The sequence below is a fragment of the Camelina sativa genome, chromosome 13 (genome assembly GCF_000633955.1).
Source record: "Camelina sativa cultivar DH55 chromosome 13, Cs, whole genome shotgun sequence".
Lineage (NCBI taxonomy): Eukaryota > Viridiplantae > Streptophyta > Magnoliopsida > Brassicales > Brassicaceae > Camelina > Camelina sativa.
Window position 1 is genome coordinate 8,199,654 of NC_025697.1, and position 15,413 is coordinate 8,215,066.

The window sequence follows — 15,413 nt, forward strand, 5'->3', positions numbered from 1 at the left end:
AAAAAAAAAAAAAACGAGTTAACATTTCAGAAATTTGAGCCGATTAAACAATATCGTTTAAAATCCACACACATGTCGATGAACAATAGAGAGAGAGAGAGAGACCTAGCATCGAGAGGGAGATTACGAACGAGCAAACCAGAAGGATCAGAAGATTCGTGGTCGCGAGATGACGGGCGTTCGCGGTGGCGATTATCGTCGTAGGTGGTTTTACGGTCGCGCGGTGGTGACCTGTGACGAGGACGGGGACTATAGCTTCTGCTCCGGCTCCTCGCTCTAGCCATCTCGAGAGATTTCGTCTAAAACAAACCCTAACCCTATTCTCTCTGTGGCAGCAAGAATGTGAATTAGAAAGTGAAATTTGGAGGGAGAGAGGATGCAATCGACGACACTGTCGGAGAGTTTCAAAACAACAACAACAACACTTGCCGGAAGCTGCTTTGCTATACGGTCTTTGGGCTTTTTTTATGGGCTTAAATATTTTAAAATACTATAGGCTTACAGAATTTTAAATATAATGGGCTTAATATATTTGAGGGAATTGATAAAATAATTCACACTAGTCACAAAATTTGAATGATACAAATGATTTAAAAGTTACACACACAATACATGATCACTCTTAAGAATAAACTAGTGGTGAGGTAATTTTTTAGCTACAAGTAATCTTTATCGTGAAAACTGCGGTGGCAGCCACATGCGGAACAAGAGAGAGCCTCTGGGGTTCCTTCTTCGCCGGCTGCCATGAATTCGCCGCAACCATCTAGTGAGCAACGACCTCCCATGTGAGCCATATGGTTTTTCAAGCATTTTCCGTACTTAACTATGGCAGTTGACATATCAATCTCCTGTCCAAGTATTCAACGTATTAGCACAATATCAAATTTGTGGATCATGTGACCTTGCTACTAAGTTTGAATCGGTCATGTAAGTACATCATATGATCAATCAGTTCGGTGCACGTTTGATTAAACCAAAAAAAAAAAATGATCCGGTCCAAAGCAAATTCATGGTATTGTAAAGTGATTTTTAAGAAGATTTAAGATCTACAAAAAATTATTGTAAAGTCCAAAATTATCTACAATCAGGTTAACAAATATGCGATCGATGTACCAACCTTTTTAACATATTTCCAATGAAAACATACATGGCAACCGCAGCCACTACAGAAGAAAGCCTCGGGAGTTCCTTCCTCTCCGCCGGCAAGAAAATGCCTACAATGGTCTTTTGGCTCTCCATTGATCTTATTTACGCACATTCCATAAGTAACAATTTCTTTCCACTTACTCATTACACCTTGGAAATATTTATCTGATCGGAATATCTCAACTTTTCTCCTTTTGATCGCTTGAGAGATTTGACATCTCAATGACTTTATCTTAAAAACAAAGAAACTCATTTATGAATCATAAAAATGTTGGTTGACATTTTCCTTTGACTGTGTCAATTCGATTATGATACACACGTTAATGTTTTTGAAGAAAAGAAAGAAGTGAAAATGTAGATGAAGTATATATAACTCAACACAATTTAGTACCCTGCTCCTGCTGTTTAAGAACTTGTCAATTAAGGGATAGAATAATAATTATGGTGACAACATCCCTTTAACTACAACAAGCTTATGCATTTCCGACTAAACCTAAATTAATTTTAGAGTTTTTTCCCCTATGTTCACAAACTTAGTAGTACATGTTAAATTTTACTTTCATTATCATTAGTACCAATGTACCATAATAATGTTTTATAAGCCAAAAAGCAAATCCACCAACCCCCTTTTTGTCGAATAATGGAATATTACTAATCACCGGTTCTGTGACTGCACTCTCAGTATTTGTGTATCAGCTCTTTTGTACACCACTTCACCAGCCGACGAAACTTAAAAAAAAAAAAATGGCTTTGAGATTGATGTTGGCTTCTTATAGGATTGCTTCTCATCTCAGGATCTCCGTGTCCCATCGAGCGTTTTCTTCCGGTGACTCCCGATCTCTCTGTTTTTTTTTTTTGTTTTTTTGTCGGTTTTGATTGTGTGCCTTTATTGATCTAATCGGATTATCTGATCTTGAAGAAGTGTGTTAAAAATATTCCTGCTGAGTGTTAGTTTTATTTTCTTTCTGGTTTATATAGTGGTATTAAAGGATCTGAAATACGCGGATTCACATGAATGGGTGAAGATTGAAGGGAATAAAGCGACGGTTGGCATAACGGATCACGCTCAAGAGCATTTGGGAGATGTTGTCTATGTAGAGTTGCCTGATGTGGGACGTTCTGTGTCACAAGGTGAGAGTTTTGGAGCTGTCGAAAGCGTCAAAGCTACTAGTGATATCAATTCACCTATCTCCGGTAAGGTCCTTCAAGTCAATAAGGACCTTTCCGAGTCCCCTGCTTTGGTGAGTTCTTTTTTACTTTCCTCATTAGCATTATCATCAGATTCGATTTTAAACTTGGAATGCATATGGCTAAGGCTAAGTATAAGTTCGTTTCTATAATCTTGAGTGACCTTCTTTGATTCTTGATTCGGTTTGATGTACGTAGTTAAAGCATCTTAAGTGGTGAGATTCTTGGTTATATATGTTGGATTGACAGGTGAACTCGAGCCCATATGAAGAAGGATGGATCATAAAAGTGGAGCTTAGTGATGCAGGGGAAGTGAAGAAACTTATGGAATCAGACAAGTACTCCAAGTTCTGCGAAGAAGAAGATGCCAAGCACTGAGCCTTCTTCTAGTTTTGTTCTGTTTTTGTAAGCATTTCACTGTCAGCAACATGGTCGGAAAAATCCATTTGTGTCAAATACATGAAAATCAAGAGAGAAGTCTCTCTCCTTCTCTTTGATGTTTCCTTTATTTTATTGGCCTTAATAACAAAAAGCTTTGGCATTCAGATTGGTTTAATCAAATTATTGGCCTTCTTTGATCTATACAATAATGAACTCAGATTAAATCAAGAACATTTTGGTATAATTTTTGCTTTCTAACTAAATTAGTTATACTTTGGTTAACCTTAATAAATCAAGAAGATTAACCTTTTCTTAAAATAAACAAAAAAAAAAGTTTTTCAACAAAAATTCCTAAAATATTTATCAAAAATAATTTTCATTTTCAATATACATTTCTGTTTTTTCTTTCCCAGGAAAAAACAAAAAACAAACTTATAAATAAATAATAATAAAAATTGACTCGTCGCTTGACTCGTCCGGGTAATCGAATTTACAAAACTCGCTCACCTAAAACCCCAAACATCAATTAAAACCCCCTCCGTCGCATCCTATTCCCATAACACGGAAGAGACGAAATGTTCGCCGCCGTATCACCGTCGTCTTTCTCGCCGACAATCATTCCTCCTGTAAGTCCTCAATTCCTCTCCTCTCTCACCATCTCTTTACCTCCAAGAATCTTCTGTTTTTTTTAACCGAACAAGTTTCCTCTCGCTCTCGTAGAGCCGTAGTGGTCAGAGGAACAACCCGAGAAAATTCTCGGTGGTGAGAGCAGGATCCAAGAGGATACTCTACGGCAAAGATAGCAGAGAAGCACTACAAGCCGGTATTGATAAGTTAGCTGATGCTGTTTCTGGTACTTTAGGTCCTAGAGGTGAGACTCATTGAATCCGAATTTAGAATTGCTTCAGTTGGAATTGATAAAGAACAGAGTCTTGAAATGTTTTGTTTTGAATATGAAGGGCGTAACGTAGTGCTAGCTGAAAAAGACACAATCAAAGTTATTAACGATGGTGTTACCATTGCTAAATCTATTGAGCTTCCTGATACGATTGAGAACGCTGGAGCAACGTTAATCCAAGAGGTTATTCATTCATGGTGGCTAAATGATTCGTTCCCCTCTTTCTCCTTGTTTAGTTCATTGTTCCAACTTTAATGAATTAGCAGCAAACCTGAAACATTGGGGAGTTTTTATGTATTGTAGGTTGCGGTTAAGATGAATGAGTCAGCGGGTGATGGGACTACAACTGCAATTATTTTGGCTAGAGAAATGATCAAAGCTGGATCTTTGGCTATTGCTTTTGGAGCTAATGCTGTTTCTGTGAAGAATGGAATGAACAAGACTGTTAAAGAGTTGGTCAGGGTGTTGATGATGAGAAGTGTTCCTGTCAAAGGGAAGAGTGATGTTAAAGGTTACTTGCTACTTAGTTATTACCATAGCTAAGTTTGGTTTGACCTCATCTTTTCGTAATTTGGAATAATTTGAAAGGGATTCTTGTGTTCTGTAGCCGTGGCTTCAATCTCTGCTGGCAACGATGAATTTGTGGGGAACTTGATTGCTGAAACTGTGGAAAAGATTGGCCCTGATGGCGTCATCTCCATTGAATCATCTTCCACATCAGAAACGTCTGTTATAGTTGAGGAAGGGATGAAGGTTTGTATCACAATTATAGTTTCACACTTTCCATAGTTAAGATTATCAAACCATTGAGTTACTGTGTCTCATGAGGAAATTTTCTTTTGTTCAGTTTGACAAGGGCTATATGTCACCTCATTTCATCACAAACCAGGAGAAATCTACTGTGGAATTCGACAAAGCTAAAATCCTTGTGACGGATCAGAAAATTACTTCAGCCAAGGAATTAGTTCCGTTACTGGAGAAAACTTCACAACTGAGTGTTCCACTCCTTATAATTGCAGAAGATATATCCGCGGAAGTGCTTGAGATACTGGTGGTGAACAAGAAGCAAGGTTTGATTAATGTTGCTGTTGTGAAATGTCCAGGAATGTTGGATGGGAAAAAGGCTTTGCTACAAGACATTGCACTCATGACAGGTCCCAGTTTTTCTCAATCATTTGTACTTTCCATGTTGAGTTCCACACGACATATTTCACTTGCTAACATGACAAATGATATAAAACAGGAGCTGATTATCTTTCCGGAGATTTAGGCATGTCTCTCATGGGTGCAACTTCAGATCAGCTGGGTGTTTCTCGGAGAGTAATAATTACAGCTAATTCGACAACTATAGTCGCAGACGATTCAACTAAACCGGAGATTCAGGCAAGAATTGCTCAGATGAAGAAGGATCTAGCTGAGACAGATAATTCATATCTTTCAAAAAAGATCGCAGAGAGAATTGCTAAGCTCACAGGAGGCGTGGCTGTAATAAAGGTCCGATTTTACGATAACCCTTCTTTTGTTTATATAATATGCTGCAACAAGTTGGGATTTCAACAGAACTTAATTTCTACCGTAGTAAGACACAAAGAAAAAACTGTTTTCAGCTCTTGCTATTTCTTGTGAGTCCTCGTGAAAATATCAGGTTAACCCTGTCTTAATTCAGGTGGGAGGTCACACTGAAACAGAACTTGAGGACAGAAAACTTAGAATAGAGGACGCGAAGAACGCTACATTTGCAGCCATGAGAGAAGGTATAGTTCCAGGTGGTGGTGCCACTTATATTCATCTTTTAGATGAGATCCCGATAATCAAGAAGGATATACTGGAAGATTCATACGAACAGATAGGTGCAGACATTGTAGCGACGGTATGAAAACTGAATGTCGAAACCAAACCTGTTTCAGAACCATTCTGGTTTCGTTAAAAATCGCTTCTCTTTTTGTTTGCAGGCGCTCACAGCACCTGCAATGGCCATAGCAACCAATGCCGGGGTTGATGGATTAGTTGTAGTGGAGAAAACCAGAGAGCTCGAATGGAGAAGTGGTTACAACGCAATGTCTGGAAGGTATGAAGATCTTCTGAACTCTGGAATAGCAGATCCTTGTCGGGTTTCAAGATTCGCCCTCCAAAATGCGGTTTCTGTTGCCGGGATAGTTCTCACGACTCAAGCTGTGCTAGTGGAGAAAATCAAACAGCCTAAACCTGCCGTTCCTCAAGTTCCAGGCATACCTACCACATAACATAACCACCACCGTAGGTAACAAGCACAAAGACCAAAACTCTTTCAGCAGAATTTTGTCTGAATCGAAACTTCCGCTCGCAAAATGGTGTTTGATTTTGTTGTTGTTTAACTAAAACATCAAAATCTGGTGATGCAATGATATGTGTACAGTATGAAGAAAAAGAAGATTATTGGAATCATTGTGGCTTAATCTGGAAGCCAAACTTGTTCTCTCGACTCAATTAATTATCAGACAAAGCAAGAAAATTGCTTTGTAAAGCAAGATTCCAACGTTGTAAAACCTGATTCCTTAATTTTCAATTTTTAATATACAGTTATGTTTTATATTCAAATCATTTTGTGCTTAAAAAGCGACATGTCTTCTATTTAATGTATATGCAAATGTTTTCATCATACAATAAGCCAACGATTAAGTCAAATAAGCATTTTCAACGGTACTTAAAAGTCCACTCCGATATTAAGCAACCCATCATCAATACTTGGTAACTTTCTCTCCAGTCATATAAGTATTTACTTATTCTTGAGATCGAACTCGGGTTCTCAATATCACCTAACCCTCGAATTCAAGTCTCTGTTGGTGGTTCATTTGGTCATGGTGTCAACATTTATTCCAAGTCATTTATTCCAAGTCTGGGCCATAATATTCTCATTCCCCCAAGTCATTTGTTTAATCATGTCATATAAAGTACTCAACACAATAAAGAAATAAAGTAGCTACAGTATATGATTATTATAGTACAAAAGGAGTATATAAAATCACATGGCGGATGAGACGCGTGTCTATAACCTGGTGGTGTAATGACTTGGAAATCAGAAGACCAAAATCCACCGTTATTTGTTGGAGAAGAAGAAAGAAAAAAAAGAGGCACTTTGGGTCGCTCACGTCCTAAGTAACACTGATCCGGCGTCGTTTCGATAACGATAGATGAACTGTTTGGTTTCCTCAAATTCGCGTAGCTTACACGCAACTCTCCTTAACCAATCACGTGCTGCCACCGTACGACGCGTGTCTCTCACGCCCCGACACACTCCCACGGAGCTCATTTTTTTTTTTCCTCGGTGTCCCATATATTTTAAAAAATGCTATTCTTACGATTTTTAATCCTTGGAACGTTTTAATGTTTTAGTAGTAAAATTAAGTATAGAAGTTTTTTATTCGGATGGTGTTCAAAAAAAAAAAAGAATTATAAGTATGTAACTGTATTGGACCTATTGGTAAATGGTAAGTTGAGTTGTAACTATAACATAATGGCTATGATCGGTAACATAATTTAATTCTAAGTTGAGTTGGAGAGAATATTATAATTCGATATAAGTGCAGTAAAAATTATGTGGTAAAAACAGCAGTTTGATGTAATGAATCACTGTAAAAATATGGATTGCAATATGTATTATTTGATTATAATTATTAAAAATATTAGTGAATATATTTCACAAAATTATAGAAAAAAAAATAAAAAAATATATATTAATAATAAAATAATTTTAATATACAACAAATTTAACTAAACTTCTTTGTTACATTGCAAATTAAAAAATTAACTACATGCATGCCATAATATTTACAATCTTATCATATTTAGGTCTATGCCTATTTTTATTTCAAATGATAATTAAAATAATAATTTAGGAAAAATATAATATAACTAATTAAAAAATATTTAAATAAAAGAAAAACAGTAAACATTATTTTTATTGATATATGAATTAAATAAAAACAAAAACAATAATTTTTTGTATTATATAACTGAATTTTCGTTTTTTAAATAAAAAAATAACTCAACTTACCACATTTTAACTCATCAAAATTTACATGATGTTGAATAATATTTTGAGTTAACAATTTTACAACGGATATAACTCAAAATCGTATGTCAACCATAACACATTGTAACTCAAACTTAACTTTAATTTTTTTAGTTTTGTTGTTGATTGGTAACATTTTTAAATAATGTATAAGTTAAGTCTATAACTCAACTTTACTCATGTTACCAATGAAAGCCAATATATCTACATCGGATTTAGAATTTGATGTAACACCTACTGTACTACTATAATAAAATCAACCAGTCCAAAAATAGCACTACGATAAAACAAAAGAAAGTGATTGTATATTTATAAGACAAAAAAAAAAAAAAAAATGATTCTGAAAATCATATTAGTAGTAGTCTTTTCAAGATGAATGAGTTTTCAGCTTTTTCAAAGAATCTGTGAATCAATTAGGTGAAAGAAAAAAAAGAAAAAAGAAAAAAGTTATGTGAATACATTATGATAGCACGATTAACAAACTAATAATGATTGTGTTTATTAGTTCAACGAGTTGATTGTTCACTGAGTCATTTCATATAAGAAGAATGTAGTAGACTAATCATATTTTTAGATTATCTATTTTATCTTTAGAAATTACAATAGACTTTCTGGAAATTTGTTTACCTAAAACCTTAGAACGAAAAATCACCAACTTCCTCCTCTAACAACCGATGGACCTTTCAATGTTTTCTCTGAGAAATTCAATTTGAAGACTCTCAGATGTCTTCTCTGTCGCAATCTCAATCACCTACTCCCCCGGAGATGGAGATTCAACCTCCTGCATTGGTTACCGATGATCCTTCCACTTATTCATCCGCTCTCTGGGATTGGGGAGATCTCCTTGACTTCGCCGCCGACGAACGCCTTCTCGTTTCTTTCGATTCTTCCGATCAACTTACTCCTTTCCCTCCCGTTCCTTCTCCTCCGCAGCCCCAGCTGATTCCGACTCATCAGCCTCTCGCGGAATCTGAATCCTATCCTTCTCCTGATGAATCTGGTTCGGGTTCCGATCGGGTTAGGAAGCGAGACCCGAGGTTGATTTGTTCCAATTTCGTTGAAGGTTTGCTTCCTTGTTCGTGTCCTGAGCTTGATCAGAAATTGGAGGAGGCTGAGCTTCCGAAGAAGAAGCGTGTTCGCGGCGGTTCTGGTGTTGCTCGATGTCAGGTTCCCGGTTGTGAAGTGGATATAAGCGAGCTTAAAGGTTACCATAAGAGGCATAGGGTTTGTCTCCGTTGTGCTAATGCTACCTTTGTTGTGCTTGACGGAGATAATAAGAGATACTGTCAACAGTGTGGCAAGTATGTTTTCCTTTATCGTTCTCTTTCTGTTTTTTTTTTTGCAAATCTAATAAGCTTTGATAATTTGACCACGGAATTTAGAAATGGATTTGATAGCTGAATCTGGGGCGAAGTGTCTTAGTTTATCTCCTACGCCTCTCTCGTGGGCTTTGTGGTTGACTTAGGTGACTTATCTTCTGTATTGAATTGGAATCTTTTATTGAGATTTGATTTGCAACACGAAATCATCTAAAAAGATCGAATAGAAACTGTTGAATCCTTTCATTAGGAAATTGAATAACTTGAGGGAGAGACCGTTGATTCCACTGATTTCTCATATCATTAACCTAGCCTCTTTCTTTAGCATAGGCTGAGCTTAACTGGTTTTGCCACTACTAGCTGTCTAGTAGTCAGTATTATTGTTTATGTATGTATGTATTTGTCCCATCTATGCTGTTTCCGTCGTTACAGAGAGTAAACCTATGTGGCAGGTTTCATGTGCTCCCGGACTTTGATGAGGGAAAGCGCAGCTGTCGGAGAAAGCTAGAGCGTCACAACAACAGACGGAAAAGGAAACCTGTAGATAAAGGAGTCGTTGCTACAAAACAACAGCAAGTGCCATCACAGAATGATAACAGCGTAATTGATGTTGAGGATGGAAAAGGTTTAAGTGAACAGCACAAATCATATTTCACCATGCGGTTTCTTGGTTTATTTGCTTGCTTTTCATCATAATCAATGTTTAAGCTCTCTTGGAAATTCAAGCTGATTTTGCTTTCCTATGTTTTTATCTTAAAGCAGATAATACATGCTCTAGTGACCAGAGAGCAGAACAAGAGGCTTCATTGATTTTTGAAGATGGGCATATTCCCGCTCAGGGTTCTGTACCCTTTACCCATAGCATCAACGCAGACAACTTTGTCTCTGTTACAGGTTCGGGTGAACCTCAGCCAGATGAAGGAATGAATGATACAAAATTTGAACTTTCACCTTCTGGTGATGACAACAAAAGCGCCTATTCAACTGTGGTGGGTTCTCTTCTCCCACTCTTACATCAGAAAGTTTTGTGCGCTTTATGAACTAATTTTCAATTCATTGTAGTGCCCAACGGGTCGGATCTCTTTCAAGCTCTATGACTGGAATCCAGCAGAGTTCCCACGGAGACTACGTCATCAAGTATTCTCAAGAATTATATATTACAGTTTAGTGTTCGGAGACTATGTTTATGGTATACAGTATCTCAATGAACTAATATCATGTGATGAACTGAATTTGCAGATCTTCCAATGGTTGTCCACCATGCCTGTTGAGCTGGAGGGGTATATCCGTCCAGGATGTACAATTTTGACCGTATTTATAGCAATGCCAGAGATTATGTGGGCGAAGGTACATTCTTTTGTCTTTTGCTCATCAATTCTATGTTCTTGGTGCCACACACAAGTACACAACATAAAGAAAATCTGCACCTGCTTCCCTCCTAAGTACCATTAAAGCGCCTATGTTTTTCTGTGACCTGGAACTCTTTTTCTCTAAATTTTGTGCATATTTGTAAGCTTGTCGCATGTAGCGAGAAAATCCAAAATTAGAATCTCTTCATGTGAGCTCTCAACTTGATTTTACACTGTAATGAACTTTTCCTATCTGTTCCTTTATGCAGTTGTCTAAAGATCCTGTGGCATATCTGGATGAATTTATTCTTAAACCTGGAAAGATGCTATTTGGAAGAGGCTCGATGACTGTTTATTTGAACAACATGATTTTCCGTCTTATTAAAGGCAAGTTGATGTGCTTTACTTGTTATCTCTGTTTTTCTTTCTCCCTATCGTACTGGATAATCATTAGTTGTAAGCTAGACACTTTTGGTTTGAGTGTATTCTTATTTATTTTTGGTTTGATAGGTGGAACATCATTAAAGAGAGTCGATGTAAAATTAGAGTCACCGAAGCTACAGTTTGTGTATCCTACATGTTTTGAAGCTGGAAAACCAATAGAACTTGTTGTTTGTGGGAAAAACCTTCTGCAACCCAAATGCCGGTATGTATGTCAACCTAATCTTGATCTATGCTTGGGGTTCTCTCGCATTTTTAGTTCTGTCTTATAGCTCATATGATGAAGCTGATATTGTAAGAAACTTCAGAATGTTGCATTTGGATTACTACTATCATTTGTTGGTTTGATTTCTTTCACTTGTGACCACTAAGATATTCTAGATAGGAAATAATAATGCAGCTTACAGATAACTTTTCTTATTGTAGGTTTCTCGTGTCTTTTTCTGGGAAGTACTTACCACATAACTATTCTGTTGTACCTACACCGGCCCAGGATGGGAAGCGTTCTTGTAATAACAAGTTCTACAAGATCAATATTGTGAATTCTGACCCTAATCTCTTTGGCCCTGCGTTTGTCGAGGTACTAATTGTTTAAATGATAAACATTTTTACAAGTAGCTTTCTTTAATACGGCCCTCCTCCAATCCTTTTGTAGGTTGAAAATGAATCTGGCTTATCAAATTTCATACCTCTAATTATTGGAGATGAATCTATCTGCTCCGAAATGAAACAAATAGAGCAGAAGTTCAATGCTACACTAGTTCCAGAGGGACAAGAAGTTACCGCCTGCTGTTCTTCGGCTTGCTGTTGCAGTGATTTTGGGGAGAGACAGAGCGCTTTTAGTGGCCTCTTGTTAGATATTGCATGGTCAGTTAAGGTGCCCTCTGCAGAATGCACTGAGAAAAGAATAAACCGATGTCAGATTAAAAGATACAATAGAGTGTTGAATTATCTAATACAAAATAACTCGTCGTCAATCTTGGGAAACGTACTGCACAATCTGGAAGCGTTGGTGAAAAAAATGGAGCCAGACAGTCTTGTTCATTGTACCTGTGACTGTGATGTGAGGCTTCTACATGAAAATATGAATTTGGCTATTGACGCCAACAGGAAGCATCAAAGCCATGAAGATTCAAAGGTGAATCCAGGGAATGTTCTTCCTTCATCAGGGTGCTGTTGTGAGAGCAGTTTCCAGAAGGATAAACCATCAAAAATAGTAAACTTCAATCAGGTTTTTCACTAATTTCTGATTTTCCCTTTTCTCCTGTTTGATCGATATTGGACTCGCCACAATCTTCCCTTGTCTTGCACATTTTTTTTTCTTGCTCCACTGCTGATAATTAAATTCGTATTTCCTGTGATATCTTTGGCTCGATATGAAGACCTAAGAGTCTGCACAGTATTGTGTCTGTTTCTTGGATTTTGCATAGATTCGTTTATTTTTCTTGGATTTTGCATAGATTCGTTTATTAATGCCCTTCCATTCTTTATCTTGACAGGATCCCGAAGCAGGATTAGATTGTAAAGAGAGGATACAGGCAGACTGTTCACCAGATATTGGCGGAAAAGAGACCGATCCTCTTTTAAACAAAGAGGTTGTCATGAACGTAAATGACGTAGGAGACTGGCCAAGGAAGTCATGTATACCATTGCACTCTACCCTAACATTCAGGTCCCGTCAAACTGTTTTCTTAATCGCTACATTCGCTGTCTGTTTTGCGGTCTGTGCGGTTCTCTATCATCCAAACAAGGTCACACAGCTTGCAGTGGCAATCCGGACAAGATTGGCACACAAACTTTAAATAAAATTTCAATTGAAGAGACTCTCATTTTAACCATACTAAGGTGTGTTCATCAAAAGCTTGCAGAGGGAAAGTTGTCTCAGCTTTCAACAGAGCTCAGCTACAGCTTCTCAGAGAGATTCCTCTTTGGAAAGAGACAAGATGGTTCATGATCAGATGAGTACTTTGACTCTTTCTCTGTGTTCTTCTTCCTAAATTCTTAAAACACTGGTGATGCTGCTGCAATTGTAATAACAGGAAATGGTCTGATCAGTGATTGATTATATCCCTTATCGAATAGTGTATATTAGGGTTTGCTTTCGCTCACTGTAACCTCTTTTTTTTTTCTTTTGTTACTTGGTCAAAGAAATGATTCTTGAACAAACCCTAATCGTAATCTTGTGCATTTTTCTGCTTCAAGCAATGGCTCGGCTCCTGAGACTTCTCCCTTATTTATGTTTGGCCAACTCTAGGATCACGATTTATAACTTGACTCTTTATTTTCAATCCAAATACACTAACATGTATCAATCTTTGTGAAAGCCTAACGTCTTGCACTCTTGATGCTGCGTTGTTCTGTAAACGATGCCGTTTGTTCTTTTTGCAATTTAAGAATATCGATCGTTCTAAATCTTAGAAATCAAGAATATTGTGCTTTTATTTGCATTAAATATCATTGTCTACAAAGAGTTTTTTTATAACTAACTGATAAATAATTGTCTGTAGGAAGATAGTAGTATCATAATAGTTCTGTTTCTAAGTGCTACTGTATCCAAATGCATGTTGGATTGAGAAATCGGCACTGAAATGATCACTTGCAACATAGAACGCAAATGGGGTAGAAAAAGACAAAGGATGTGAGATTTGAAAACAATGAAGAAAGACACACATATGGAAATGCGTCAGTTCTGAGTCATAATGTTGGTAAACGACAACATTCTAACTATTTATTAATTGGCTTTAGATGTATACACCGTACCTTTCTTCAAACGCTAGCTTTAACGTGCTAATTTTAACATAAACTAATTTATTTTGCCTTGAGAAGTTTGCTTAAACTTAGTAGCCAAATCTCACAAGACATGTTTGTATAAAGTTCATTATACTTTTGCTGTTAATAATTAGGTTAGTACGTATTTCTCCCTAGATAAATATACGCATGCATTTGTTCAACAATTTTAATCACGTCTCGTCATTAAAATAGAAGGATAAACTAAAACGTCGGATTAAAAAACTCCATGATACCTCACATCGACGGCATGAATAGAACGGGGCAACAAATATCTGTGGAAAGACTAATTTTGATGAGATTTTTATCTTTCTTCCGAACAATTGAGAAGGTTGAAAGCTGACAATTAATTAGTAGTTTAGCTATTACAAAATTACATAAAGCTTAACCAATATACACCAACAAAAAGCTAAGATAAAATAAAAAATATCTTAGCTATATACGATTAGATGAACATATGGACAAATTTAGCTGATACGCGTACCCCTGGTCGCAATCACTATGGCTAGTTTAGTAAAACTGAGAACCACATGGTAATATCTCAAGCGATTTTTGCCACATTTGTCATATTTTTTTTAATTCTTTTCAAATCTGCAATATTGGTAAAAACTTTTCAAATCTGCTATTAAACATGGCAGTATAAATTTTACTACATTGCCCTTTTAATTATGTTAGTTCGACGGTGGCATAAGGAAAAGGGACGGGCGCGTGATCAGAAGCAGTGGGAGTAGAGACAGACATGTGATCATACGCAGTGCCTGGGACACGTGGTTGAAATTTTGTGGACAACATATGAATAAAAAAAATTATATTATAGACGACATATTAACCTTTAGACAAGTCCACAAATTGGTGGACATAACATAATCTTTTTGGAAATAGTCCACCAATTATATAATATAAACAACATATGCCATCGAAATGTATAACTTGTCCGTTAATAGACAACAATATGGTAGAACTGATATTGGTGGACAGCGGTAAGTGAAAGGATGCAATTAGTAATAGACCCTCGAAAATGGCAGGATGAAATTACACGTATTGGTGTGTAATTTAGCAGCTGGTGTTGAGCGGACTCATTAGCGACCGACAAAATGTGTAGTTAATGCCAATAGCATGGATAATGGGGTGTTTGTTGAATAATTTCTAGAGGATCCAGAAAAAAATATTTTGAGAAAAATCTCTTCTTTTTTTCTGGAAACCAAGAGGAGGAGATTTTTTAAGAGACGACGTGAGTATTTGTATGGTTGTCATGGACAAAAAATCGAAAGAGAAGTTATAGTTTTTGTGTTCCAAGCAAACAATAGAATGTATAGTCGTCCGTCATAAATGGCGGTGGTTGGGGAGCCGAAGAACCTTCTGTGGTTTAATATCGTGATCTGTATATAAGTGTGTAATATCAACATAAAAATCAAGAAATCATTTTCAAAACAATTTTGATAGAGAATGACAAGGTTCAACGAAAATAAGAAACTTAAATAGTAAAAAAAGATCAGAGCCATGTAAGTGACAGCTTCAATCCCACTTGGGCACTCTTTTTTGTCAGTACTAATCTCAATCATTATCGCATTTTTAATATTTTATTTATCTAATTTGCCGTGGAAGGACAAATATCTTCGTCCCATGTCGAGACTTTACATACATGTATTACCTATAAATACCCATTTCACGAACATGACTCTTCACATCTCTCTCTCCAACTCTTCCCTTGAACATTTCCTCCTCTCAAAGAGCTAAGAGTTAGAGAGAGAGAGATAGGATGGCAATTAGGGAAATCAAAGATGTAGAGAGGGGTGACATAGCAAATAAGGTTGAGGATCTAGGGAAACCATTTTTGACGGATCAAGATGATG

The 15,413-nt window shown here is 36.8% G+C and overlaps 5 protein-coding genes across 8 annotated transcripts in view; 4 read left to right on the top strand and 1 right to left on the bottom strand.

Moving 5' to 3' along the window:
• Window positions 514-1,377, bottom strand: LOC104735937 (zinc-finger homeodomain protein 8-like). Its single transcript, XM_010455828.2, has 2 exons — window positions 1,118-1,377; window positions 514-848 (listed from the first exon to the last, which is right to left on the bottom strand). Exons 1-2 carry the CDS (start codon window positions 1,289-1,291, stop codon window positions 657-659), a joined length of 366 nt encoding a protein of 121 aa, XP_010454130.1. The 5' UTR covers window positions 1,292-1,377; the 3' UTR covers window positions 514-656.
• Window positions 1,734-2,879, top strand: LOC104735938 (glycine cleavage system H protein 2, mitochondrial-like). Its single transcript, XM_010455829.2, has 3 exons — window positions 1,734-1,972; window positions 2,125-2,387; window positions 2,584-2,879. The coding sequence occupies exons 1-3, from the start codon at window positions 1,891-1,893 to the stop codon at window positions 2,710-2,712; spliced, it is 474 nt and encodes a 157-aa protein (XP_010454131.1). The 5' UTR covers window positions 1,734-1,890; the 3' UTR covers window positions 2,713-2,879.
• On the top strand, window positions 3,226-6,187 carry LOC104735939 (chaperonin 60 subunit alpha 2, chloroplastic-like). Of its 2 annotated transcripts, XM_010455831.2 has the most exons (9): window positions 3,226-3,341; window positions 3,436-3,586; window positions 3,675-3,796; window positions 3,917-4,124; window positions 4,221-4,366; window positions 4,461-4,767; window positions 4,857-5,107; window positions 5,280-5,483; window positions 5,566-6,187. In XM_010455831.2, the coding sequence occupies exons 1-9, from the start codon at window positions 3,291-3,293 to the stop codon at window positions 5,854-5,856; spliced, it is 1,731 nt and encodes a 576-aa protein (XP_010454133.1). In that variant the 5' UTR covers window positions 3,226-3,290; the 3' UTR covers window positions 5,857-6,187. The 2 variants fall into 2 exon arrangements, with proteins under 2 accessions (XP_010454133.1, XP_010454134.1); XM_010455832.2 differs by lacking the exons at window positions 3,226-3,341; window positions 3,436-3,586 and having other exon boundaries at window positions 3,726-3,810; window positions 5,566-6,186.
• LOC104735940 (squamosa promoter-binding-like protein 7) lies at window positions 8,197-12,978 on the top strand. 2 transcript variants are annotated; one of them, XM_019235165.1, is made up of 10 exons: window positions 8,197-8,965; window positions 9,436-9,608; window positions 9,743-9,972; window positions 10,046-10,120; window positions 10,223-10,330; window positions 10,602-10,719; window positions 10,843-10,978; window positions 11,200-11,353; window positions 11,429-12,004; window positions 12,273-12,978. In XM_019235165.1, exons 1-10 carry the CDS (start codon window positions 8,388-8,390, stop codon window positions 12,573-12,575), a joined length of 2,451 nt encoding a protein of 816 aa, XP_019090710.1. In that variant the 5' UTR covers window positions 8,197-8,387; the 3' UTR covers window positions 12,576-12,978. The 2 variants fall into 2 exon arrangements, with proteins under 2 accessions (XP_019090710.1, XP_010454135.1); XM_010455833.2 differs by having other exon boundaries at window positions 8,199-8,965; window positions 9,746-9,972.
• The window catches only part of LOC104735941 (sugar transporter ERD6-like 16), a 3,921-nt gene continuing 3,733 nt past the window's right edge, over window positions 15,226-15,413 (top strand). The window contains exon 1 of one of the 2 annotated variants that reach the window (XM_010455835.2): window positions 15,226-15,407. In XM_010455835.2, the coding sequence (XP_010454137.1) occupies window positions 15,320-15,407 (88 nt within the window). In that variant the 5' untranslated portion in view covers window positions 15,226-15,319. The remainder of the gene's footprint in view (window positions 15,408-15,413) is intronic. The other variant, XM_019234365.1, reaches the window with a different exon arrangement.